The sequence below is a fragment of the Carassius gibelio genome, chromosome A20 (assembly GCF_023724105.1).
Source record: "Carassius gibelio isolate Cgi1373 ecotype wild population from Czech Republic chromosome A20, carGib1.2-hapl.c, whole genome shotgun sequence".
NCBI classification, from domain to species: Eukaryota; Metazoa; Chordata; class Actinopteri; order Cypriniformes; family Cyprinidae; genus Carassius; species Carassius gibelio.
This window is the reverse complement of record NC_068390.1, coordinates 18,005,409-18,017,902: the sequence shown is the minus strand read 5'-3', so window position 1 is coordinate 18,017,902 and position 12,494 is coordinate 18,005,409. Positions and strand designations below refer to the sequence as shown.

General features: G+C 36.5%; 1 protein-coding gene across 3 annotated transcripts in view; it reads left to right on the top strand.

Annotated features, from left to right (window-relative positions):
- LOC127938466 (ryanodine receptor 3-like) overlaps positions 1-12,494 on the top strand; it is a 79,827-nt gene that overhangs the window by 4,451 nt on the left and 62,882 nt on the right. For all 3 annotated transcript variants that reach the window (XM_052535098.1, XM_052535097.1, XM_052535096.1), the window contains exon 2: positions 9,943-10,062. In XM_052535098.1, coding sequence (XP_052391058.1) covers positions 9,943-10,062 — 120 coding nt within the window. The remainder of the gene's footprint in view (positions 1-9,942; positions 10,063-12,494) is intronic.

Genomic DNA, 12,494 nt, shown 5'->3' with positions numbered 1-12,494 from the left:
GTAATCACTAAAAGATCTATTTGCCATTTAATGAATTTGATTTAATACTGTCAGATTTAGTTTTCCAGTGACAAGCTTCTTGAGTACAACAAATGTTTGACAATAATTTTTTCCCCCTCACATTAAACAAGTTTAATTATCCCCAAAATAGTAAATTGCTTAACTTATCCTCATGAGCTGCAATTTACTTGTTCATTTTCCTTGCACTGGCATGTAAAACATTGTGGGTATCAGGAGATATATGCTGACATAAGAGTTGTTCGTGCATCTTGAATGTCATTCAAAGGACTGTTGCAGATCATCTATGCATGAAGAGTATAGGCGTAGCATCCCCCTCTTTTATTGTATTTCACAATTGTTTGCCGAAACTGTAATAAAAATAATTATGTTAAAGAGTTTTAGTTTGAACAAACCTTTTTAAAATACAGCAATGAGTTATAGTAGTTATAAAGTAGTATTTTTGTGTGTTTATTTATTTAGTTTGTTACATTTCCTATATGTTGTTTTATATTAATATCACATGTGCCACAATGATGGTGTATATTGTTCCTGGGGTAACAGTTGTGGAAATACAAGAAGTTAAATTGATCATGTAGTTTTCTATTTGCCTCCTGTATTATTATATGTGTGTGTGTGTGTTTGTGTGTGCTCTTGTTTTTGTGATATATCAGGACACAACTTTGTAAAAATGACATGGGTATGACACAGGTATTTTTTTTTTTACCACAAAATGAATACCATATTTGACATGTTAGCACAAATATTCTTCCATTTCTTGTTTCTTCAAAAAGGTTTTGTCTAGGAAACTCCTCCTAGAGATAACCTTTAATATACACTAGTACATTTGCAGCACACCAGACTGTTTTGACAGCATTTATCATGTGTATCTTTGATCAGTAACTGAGGTGGTGATTTTAAAGTGTTTTGCGCTTATCTGCTTTCACTATTCCACCATCACTGAGGCTCTGAGTGTTGATAGCTTCGGTGACTATGAGTAATAAGAGGCGCCCAGGTAAAAGGTAAACCACAGAGCTTGAGGCCACAGCTGAAATCCGCAGTACGTGAACTGAATTGTGTGTGTGTGTCCCTCTACTGTTCAAATAAGGCTGCTGAGTCGTCTGTGGTCTATGAGCTTCATGTGGCACCCTCAGCTCATTGAGCTTCCTTCAGATTAATTGAACCCAGACTGATTTCTCTGCTCTTGTTGCGGCCTCTGGCATAGGTTTATCCCAAAGGGAACAAGCCATCTGTGCTAAAGTATAACACAAGTGCTCAGACTCAAGAGTGTTTGTTTGGGTGTTTATTGTAGTCACATTTATAAAGCATGTTTAGTGTGCCATTCATCTGACAGGATGGTTGTATAGGTTTAGCTCGTTAACTGTTATAAAATCCACTTCAGGCTATTAGATTTAGAGGGATTACACAGGAATTCTTGTCTCAGCAAAGTCAGCAGATATGTGGCATAGCTTTTGCTTGTCTAACACACGGGCCTCGCAGCAGTGAGACTGCCTTGGGGTCCCTGGAGCTGACAGCTTACTTAAGAGCACAACAGCATTGGTCAGAGGAAATCCCCAAGCAAGCTCTTAAAGTGAAAGTTCAATCCTAAATTAAAATATTGTAATATTTATTCACCTTATTATATAATATATATTTTTTTAAATGCTGCTCTTTTGAACTTTCTGTGCATCAAATAATCCTGGTAAAATGTATTATGTTTTCCACAAAAATATTAGGCAGCACAACTGTTTTCAATATTGATAATAAGAAATGTTTCTTGAGCAGCAAATCAGGATATTATAATGATTTCTGAAGGATCATGAAGACCGGAGAAATAGCGGCAGAAAATTAAGTGTTGCCATCACAGAAATAAATTCCATTTTACAATATATTAAAATTGATAACAGTTATTTTAGATTTTAATAATATTTTTTTTTGATGTGAGAAACAAACTGAACAAACTACAGTGGGTATAGAAAAGAATTACGACCTTAAAAAATCACTTTGTATTGCTTTGCAGCCTGAAATGAAGACAGACAGTTTTTGTTTTATCCAGCTGTATTTACTCAGTGCAACTTAGAACATCCAAGTGAAAGATATAACACCAACATGTCCGAAAAAATAAAATAAAAAACAATCACTGAGTTGAAAAAAGGATCACCTCCTTGTGTCAGTATTTAGTTGAACCACCTTTTGCTTTTAGCTTTTAGTCTGTTGGGAAATGTCTCTAATAACTTTTTACATTTAGACTTTGCAATATTTGCCCACTCTTCTTTGCAGAACTACTCAAGTTGAGTTAAGTTTGATGGTGATCATTCATGGACTGCAGTCTTCAAGTCATTTCACAGATTTTCATTGGGGTTTAACTCTGGACTCTGACTAGGCCATGCAAGGACATTCCCCTTTTTCTCCTTTAACCGCTGTGTGGTCAGGTTTGCTGTGTGCTTTGGATCATTGGCATGTTGGAAGGTAAACCTTCTTCCCACTGACAACTTTCTGGTAGAGGGCAGCAGATTCTCCTCAAAAATTTGATGATATTTTGCCCTGTCCATTTTTCCTTCTATCCTGACAAGTGCTCCAGTCCCTGCTGCAGAGAAACACCCCCATAACAATATTTTACCACCTCCATGATTTACTGGAGGAATGCTGTTATTTGGATGGTGGGCTGTATTGGATTTCCGCCAGACATATTGTTTGGTTTTGAGGCCAGATAATACAATTTTATTCTCATCTGCCTCAGAATCTTCAAGCTGCATTTAGGCAAAGCTCTGTCATGACTGCATGTTGCCTTTCTTGAGGAGTGGCTTTAGATAAAAACTTGTGCTGATAATGCAAGAGGACAACAGAAAACAGTCATTTTATGTTAAAGTCAGTTGATTCAGTGATGTCATCGTCCAGCTCAGTTCAGTTCTCTTCCAATAGTGTGTGCAATTATATGGAAACAGTACAGCGTACATTATATATATATATAAAAAAAAGAATTTAGAATTTGTCATTGGTAGGGTGCTCCGATTAGGATTTATTTTTTACTTTATAAGTTATTTATTGAAGAAATATAGTATTATAATTATTTCACCTGCGCCAGACAGAGACTGAGATGGTGCCGCTGCATGTAATGCCAAACCTCTCACTGCAGGCGCGTCATCAGCTTGTGATAAGTTTTTTGAGATCGGCCAGATTTCTTTTTGAGACCACTGATCAATCATCCCAAAGCAATTATCGGCTGATTGTGATCGGTAGCCGATCAATCGGAGCACCTCTAGTCATTGGGGTTTGGAATAACATGAAGGTGGGCAATTGATGACATTTTTGGGATCTTTCCCAGTGCGTTGCTCCTCCAGCCATAGTCACTGAATTTAGAGTTCAGACTTTCTTCTCTAACCAGACCTCACCTGATACATCTGTATTTTATCCACATCCAGAGAAATATCTGTCTACTGGGAGTCTGTCTAAATTCATTTGTTAGTTTAGATGGAGGTCACTCAGGCATGCATGCAAGCCATTTTCTATTGCATGAGGCAATTTTTCCCAGCAGTATGCATGCTAAGTGAGCCTAGACTACAGAGTTATAAATTTTGTGGCCTAATGATTAGAGAATCAAGAGTAGTACAGTTGTATACATCGCTGTATAGCCAGATGAGACGCAAACTGCATTTTCTCGACTGGATAACCAGTGTCTCGCTAGTAACATTCTGATGGATGAAGACTGCAATCAAGGTAAAGATGATTGCGGTGGCCTACAGGAGTCATACAGTAAGCACGTGTGAGTCCATTATATTAATGTGTGTATGAGTGCTCTTGACACACTGATAGAACATTGTATTTATGCACAGCACAGACATTTCCGTACATTCATGTTGTTTCTGCGCACATTCACTATAATGTTTTGATTTGTCATGTGTATGTTGCAGTGTTTAGTTATTCTGAATAGATCTGTGTACTGTAGTAGATATATGCAGTCAGCAGGTGGTTGGTTTATGAAATGTTGGCATCTCTGTGTTTGGGATTGCAACTTAACTTCTCTAAAATGTAAAAAAGCTATTTGCCGTTGCACTGTACATATACTATATAATTAAGATTTTTTAGTTTTTTTTTTTTTACTTTCTCTTTCTGCGAATTGTATAGGAGTAACTGTGTATAGTGACAGGGGGTGGTTCTAAACCCTCTTTAGGTGTGCTTCAGCCCCCCTAAAACTATCTGAACAATCTGGCTAGTGCTGCTTCCTCTGAGTTTATCATTCTCATGTCTTGCCAGTTTAAACTTTTAAGTGATTTTAAGCTATTTAAGTACAGGAGGGCATGAAATAGATCTAAATGCTGTACTCGCTAGCTGTTTTAGATCGTCTCTGTGCATGCGCACACCTGAAGTGCGCACACTAAGCTGTCTCTCAGACAGCAAGCACATACCAAATTGAGTTCTTTTTCACATCTTGAGCAAATTGGCACACCATTTCACATCTTAAGTGTATGTAAATAGTTTAGAAATTATCGGATGTGCATTAATATAATGGACCTGTGTATTTCTTATAAGGATATGTTAATAATGTTAATCAAGCAATAAAAGAAAAAGAGTGAATCACTCGTTGCTTTTAACTGTGTAACTGTAGCTTTAATTGATATTTTTGTATATTTATCAGCGATATGACCCAGCACCCAAAATACTATCAGAACACTCCAATGCAGCCTCCATTCTTCGGGAAAGATGAAAAAAAAGGTGCACAGGAAAGAACAAAAATCACAGAGATGCCGATTCGCACGGGACTAATATTATCACAGGACTTCAGTCTTCGGTGAAAAATGTTAGGTTATTTGCGGGGGAATTTTTACTTTACAAATAACAGACATGGCCAATTTACATGGGATTATGATCACAGACAACCTCCGCAATCATTACAAATGAATACAGGTCACCAGTTTATAATAATCCCATGTGAATAGGGCTTTAGACATAAAATCATCATATTAAAAAGATTTCTGAAGGATCATGTGAGGGATGAAAACTGGAGTAATTCATCTGATTTGTCATAAATTATAGTTTTACTGTATTTGTGATCAAATAAATGCAGCCTTGATAAGCATGATATCTTAAAAATTAAAAATCCTACCATCCCAAAACTTTTGAACGGTAGTATACAAAAGTCCATCAATTCCTGTTTCCATGGTAACAACTTCTCTTATTGAAAGATCTTGCTTTACTTTTGAGGGTAGTGTAGTGCTTCCCAACTTAACATGAATTAAATTAACAGTTTGCAATTGGATTCTCTTGAAGGGATGTCTGTCAACAGTTTGTAGTTATTAATGATGTATTTGGCCATTAAGAGTTAGAGAAATCCTTTGTAACTTTTTCTTACTTTTAGCTCAAGGTGAGCATATCTTTCTCACAGATAATTTTTGAAAGACTCTGCAAGTTAACTGGATGCAGATATGGAGGTGATAAAGATCTGTGCTCATTCAACCATCTCATTAAGCTGTCACATACAGGGGTGAGAGCCACCTACTTGGTGAAGTGCAGTAGCTGGCAATGAATTTGAGTTATTTAAGGAATAAGAGTTCAGCTGAGATGAGGAAAAGTCAAAGAACCATCTCTTCAAACTCCCACTTTATGAGAGAGCATCATGAAATGCCCAAATTTACTCTAAATTGTACTCTAAATCTTTTTATATTGACAAGTCAGAATTTTTTGGTCTTTGAAAATTCCTAACTCTAACTCTAATCTTAGAGAGAGAGAGAGAGAGAAAATTATATGATATACATCATATATATGTATGTGTGTGTGTGTGTTTTTATATATATATATATATATATATATATATATATATATATATATATATATATATATATATGTATATGTATATACATATATAACATATTTTTGTTTTCTTTTTGATGCAACAAAACATATGTAAAATAATATTTTTTATTCCACTCAAATTGTTAAGCTGTTAATATAAAATTTGCATTTAATTAGAAAAATGCATATTCCCTAGTGGTCTCAGACTTTTAGATGTCACTGTTCCTAAAATGATTCATGATGTGTTTGGAGACAGAAACGTCATCTTTTAGATGACTGAAAAATGTTGCAGTGTTCGAGACCTGGGCTGAGCATGTGCGTACATTTCAAAATAGCATTGTGGGAGGGGCGAATTTGTGTATTCACCTTTTCTTAAGTTCATGTCAGTGGCAGGACCGGGTGAGTTGTGAGTGTTTATTTGGCAACAGAGCACACCAGGTCCTCTTGGGTTACAGTCCCTGAAGTCTTCAGGCCACACACACACACACACCTGTTCATGTCCTTAAAGACACAAACTGAGCATGGTGAAAGGGGTGGGGGTGTTGGGTAGAGTGGAGTGACCCCACATTTCTCTGCTGCACCTGTGTTCAAACTCACAGGCACGATGGCTTTAATAGTTTGTCTGTCAGGCACAGATTGGTTTGGCAGAAGGTCCAGGCAGTCGTGCGTTCAGGAAATGGATGCATAACAGATAGTTTGGAGAGTTCTGGTTCTTGCCCTTGTGATTTGCTGACGCACCCCACCCCCTGCATCCTTAAACACGCAAAACCCCTATAGATAGACTGTGACTCTGCCCCTTAGCTGTTTTGCAGATGGCTTTGCGGCTTTCCCCTGGATCACTTTGCTGCAGATTCACCAGATTCCTTGGCAGGGGATCTTGATGGGACCTAAGAAAAGGAAGATCTCCTCTTTTAGATAAAGACCACTCTACTGCATTAGGAAGATAACACTGTATTGTAAATAGATACATGCATACATCTGCAAATCACTGTGTGTACGGTCTCTAACACAAACATTTGTTTCACTTATCCTAATCAGAATCAGAATGATCTTTTATTGCCAAAACTAAGTAAACAGAATAAGTTTAAAGTAAGCAGAGTATATATAGAACACTTAACCATTGTTTTCTATAGATATATGCAAGGGGAAATGTACTGCACAGAATTTGTGACAGTATGTAAATGCAGTTTAATAAATATGTTTGATTTTGCCTATTGCATATGAGATTTGTTGCACAGCTGTACTATTGAACATGCCAAATAGTAAAACAATAGTTCATCCCAAAATCCTAATGCTGTCAGAATCAGAATAAGCTTTTATTGCCAAAATATATAAATAAAATAAATAGAATATGTGGTGTTAAAATTATCACATTAACGCATGTTATAATTTTTTTTTTAGTATTTTAGTAGTAATATTTAACGCAATTGACACAGGGGCAGAGCTAGGGTTGGCCACCCCAGTAATAGTCTCAGCCTCAGACGTCACACCCACGGACCGTTGGCTAAACGTCTGATGCATATGGGACACAAAAGTGGGAACAATTCAGGAGTGTTGAAGTCATCATCGGATTGGTTGAATTCTACAGGATATCCACGAGACGTGTGTGTTGCGTTCTTTAAGGTTCCACCTAGAAACAAAGATACCTTGGCGCTAAACCCCCTCACGAAAGAAGAAAGCCACTATGTTTACAACTCTGACGACGAACGCTTATCAGGATCAACTAAACAGTGGATTTTCAAAACTATGGGAAATATTTAAAGTTTGCGGCATAGAATCATTTAAATATGTCCAAGAGTTTTACATACCGTCTGTTATTGTAGCGATATTTCCACGCCTTGAAACGTGACGATGAAAGAAACGAACTGTGATTGGTTGTTTGACATGTCGGTCAAACAGCCTCATTTCAAAGCTTTGAATTCCAGACCTTCAGTTCAGTATGCAAGACTATGCCAATCACATCTAGGTGAAATAAAAGATACAAGTGTCGAGGGAGCTTAAGTAGAACAACAGTGAACTGTAGTCAGATGAGATGTTGTCAGGTCATATATCAGTAAAAACAAATTTTCCTGTCCTGACACCCATTATTCTGTGATCATAACACATGCTCTTCAAATGCACACACAAATACGGCAACACACGCTGTATTACATTGAAACGCTATATCATATTAAGGCACAAAAGAATCTTCAAGCATGCAATGTCATAGTTATGTAATCAGTTAAGTCATGAAGTTACCAAAAAAGGTGATTAATGCTTTAAAACTGTACATGCATGTAAGTATTTGTTATGAGTCATGTTTAAGAACATGCCTCTGAAATGCAGTGGTTTTCAAAACAGAACTGTCTCCCTCGTCTAACACACCCGATTCCACTCTTCAACTCATTAGTAGAGACTTTAAGACATGAAGTGGAAAAGGTAAAGAGTTGTGAGAAAATATGATGTCTGTCAGATCTGCGTCATGTTCAGCAGCGGCATTTCCTAAAGCAGCCAAAATAACCTTATAACCCGGCAGCTGTGATGTCTGCTAATCAATGAACAAAAGAAAAATAGAGGAAATCAATAATTTCTCCTTTAAGGGGAATTTATCTATATTTAATTTAGAATTTAGTGTTTGATAACTTTATTAAATTTCTGGATATTTCCATACTTGCTGAAGTGCACAGTAAATATAACTTTATTATAATGGGTTTATGTGAAGATTGTTTTAAGTTCACTTAAATTAGAAGTTGTTATTTTTTAAAGTCTAATAAATGTCAAAAATTGACAGCTCTCAATTATAGCTACTGAAATGTTGAATGGCTATAATCAATGGTTAAATATTAGGGGAAAAAATATTTCTTTGAGACATCAGTAGTATCAGTGATGCACACATTCAGACATAAAAAAACAAATATTAAAAAAATATATAGTCTTTATCTTGTTTCTACATTTGAAGCTTGAATCTAAAATTATTGCAATATAAAAGTATAAGCTTATGAGATAAGCTTAATTGTTAAATGTTGTGCAAAGAATGTGTGTCAAAATGTACATGTATAGTGCATTTTTTTTATTTATTGCACATACAGTACAGGCTTATTTATTTACATTCAATGTTGGTTTGGCATCTGCATTATGCTACTAGGTTCTCCTCTGTTTTACAACAGAGTTTCTGTTGTCATTCTTCGTTTTAAGCATAGCTTAGACAGCAGAGTAAGACAGCCCACTTTAACTCTAGCCCAAATACACCCTAGTTATTAAGCGTGTATTCAAAATGCTGGATGTTCTTGCTAGCTCTCATCTGATTAATGTGTCTTGAACCTGATGGATGAAATATAAATATATATATGAACTTATGCACTGTGACTGTGGAGGAATTGTAACAGCTCTGATGGTGTTCTTCAGAACCATGGCAACCATCAACTAGGATTAATGAGATCCGTGTGCTGGCACACAAGAAAAGGCAACACAAATAGACAGAAATCAATATATTCCTCCTACTACTCAGAGAGATTGAGGGTGTACAGAGATTCATTGTGTCTCGACTCTTCTTCCTTTCCTCCAGTGACAGTTTGTGATAATTTAGATGCTACATCACTAAAATTTATTTTATTTTGTTTATGTCTTGATATTAAATGCTTTTTAATTACATTTCTTTTTAATGGGCTTGATAAGTTCAGTTTTTTTTATAAGTGCTTTTTTGTATCTGTAGCTATTTTTATTTGTTTAGCTATTGATAGCTATTTTATCTAACAGTTTTTTTGCTATTGAACATTGTGTAACTGTAATGTATAATGCTTTTCAATGGTAAAACACTTTCTCATTTTCTCTTCTAATATGTGACTTACTATAAGTAACTAATTTTTAGACCGGATCCCCTGAAAAGTGTAAACACTGGGGCAATAAAAGAAAAAAAAATTCTAACCAACTCGTCTCGGCCAATGGTATGAGTTTGGGGTGGGACTATTTGTTTGGCTGGCAAATGGCAGGTACAGGAAACCTGTTTGAAAACAGACCTTATTTTTGCTGTGCTGTTTGGTAATGCTGGTTTCACAGAAATTACAAACTTTAGCTTCAAGTTGTGTTGAGATTTTTAGGTCTACATTGAGTGAAAGTGTTTGTTGTGTTTTTACTTTTAAGCATAAGTTAAATATTTTGTTATTTTTGTCTTGGCAGGATGATGAGGTGGTATTGCAGTGTGTCGCCGCCATTCAGAAGGAGAATTGCAAGTTTTGCCTATCCGCAGAGGGACTAGGCAACCGCCTGTGTTATCTAGAGCCCACATCAGAGGCGAAGGTAAAACCCCATGTGTTCTGAGAAACTAATCAGTGCTTCAATATCTCTGAACTCGTGTTCCTGTGGCTCAGTGGTAGAACATTACGGCAGCGCAAAAGGGGTTCAGAAGGGTTGTGGGTTCAATTCCCAGGGAACATGTTATGTAGGTAAAAATGTAAGCCTGAAAACACTGCAAGTCGCTTTGGATAAAAGCATCTGCTAAATGCATAAATGTAAACTTCCCCACACAAACTACAAGGCAGAGATTGAAGCAAAGCAGTTTAGAAAACACCTTTAATTTGGTTCCTAGACAGCTACAATATAGAAGAGCATAATATTACACAAAATGTTTTTTTCTTTCAGTGTGCTGATTAAGAATGCATTAAATAATGTAGCTCTTAGGAAAGAAAATTTCATGGTTAAAAATACATGTAGAGTGAAACGAGGAGTCTTACAGTGGTTCAAAAATGTTTGCCTTTGATATGTTGTCCTCTAGCAATACATCAAATTAATGGGAAGAGATTCATGTAGTTGAAAACCATGGCAACAGCAATTGATCCTAGTGCTCTGCACCATATTTTCTATGCATCAGGAGGCAAGGCAGTAGAAGATGTGTGGGCATCTATATGGTTATATGCAGTGTATTTACTGAGCCTGACCTTGGTCCTACATTGTAAAAATGAAGGTGGATAATTATGATAATCTTTCTGTTATCATACAAAGTATTGGTCTTTTTCATGCATATCAATAAATGCTTATGGATTCACTTGCAATGCCCAATGAATAACCATCATAATAACCCTCAGATGTATATTTAAAACTATAAATGGAAAGGTGTTTTAAGTAAAAAGCCATATATAGAGGTTAGGGTTTGTATACAGTATATGGGTAGTATTTCAGATCATTAAGTTTTTATCCGTAAGTCTAATGTGTGCAGTTTTCATATGGGGGATAATAAATGTCAGAAAAAAAACTAAATCAAAATAGAATCACTGAGTTGGAAAAAGTATCACCTCCTGGTGTAAGTATTTTGTTGAACCATCTTTTGTTTTAATTACAGCCTGTAGTCTGTTGAGATTTGTCTATAATAACTTTTGTAAATCTAGACTTTGCAATATTTGCCCACTCTTCTTTGCAGAACTGCTCAAGTTCAGTTAGATTTGATGGGGATCGTTCGTGGACTGCAATTATTAATTCTGGACTCTGACTAGGCCATGCAAGGACATTCCCCTTTTTCTCCATTAACCGCTGTGTGGTCAGGTTTGCTGTGTGCTTTGAGTCATTGTCATGTTGGAACGTGAACCTTCTTCCCACTGACAACTTTCTGGCAGAGGGCAGCAGATTTCCCTCAAGAATTTGATGATTTTTTGCCCTGCCCATTTTTCCTTCTATCCTGACAAGTGCTCCAGTCCCTGCTGCAGAGAAACACCCCCATAACAATATTTTCAGCCTCCATGATTTACTGGAGGAATGCTGATATTTGGATGGTGGGCTGTATTGGATTTCCGCAAGAAATATTGTTTGGTGTTGAGACCAAATACTTAAATTTTTCTCTCATCTGCCTCCAAATCTTCAAGGTACATTTCAGAAAAGCTCAGTCATGACTACATGTGGCCTTTCTTGAGGAGTGGCTTTATTCTTGCAGCACTTCCATACAAGTCATTTTTTTTGGAGAATTAGTGATTAGTGATGTTGTTGTCACATGCACACAATGACCGCGAGCTTCAGGGTTGCAGTAAGCCTCTTGGTCACCTCTCTGAGCAGTTTCTTCCTGGCTCTTTCATCCAGTTTAGAGTGACGTCCTGATCAAGGGAGGGTTGATGTTGTTCCAAATACCTTCAACTTCTTAATAGAGCTCACTGTGCTTCTCGGCATTGATAAAGCCTTTTAATTTTTTTTTATCCATCTCCTGACTCCTGCCTGTCCACAACTGTATCCTGGAGATCTTTTGATAGTGCCTTGCCAGCCACAGGTGATTGTATGCTTCAGTTGCACTGCTGAAATGCTCCAGGAAAGCTCATTTCATTCTGAACTTATCAAAATGACCACAGCTGGTCACAGCTGAAATTCAAATGGTTTGTGTGCCATTGAGAAGGTGATTAGCTACACCTGATTGAGTTTACAAGTCATTTTTAGGACGGGGTGATGCTTTTTCCAACTCTTTAACTCCGCTATTTTTTTTTTTTTTTTTTTTTACATTTCTGACATTTTGGTGCTATATGTTTCACTTTTGTTAAAAAAAAAGTGTTTAATTAAAAATATGTTTAATTTTGATTATATTATTAATCACTGTTACGTGTTCAAAGATGTTAAATGGGATGATTGCGCAACACTTGTGTGAGTTAGTGTTGCTATGAAAGCAAGCAGAAAAAAACAACCAGAAAGACCAGACTTCAATAATACAAGACGTTTAATCTTTAGTGGATGCAGTTACCAGGACCAAAACAAACAAT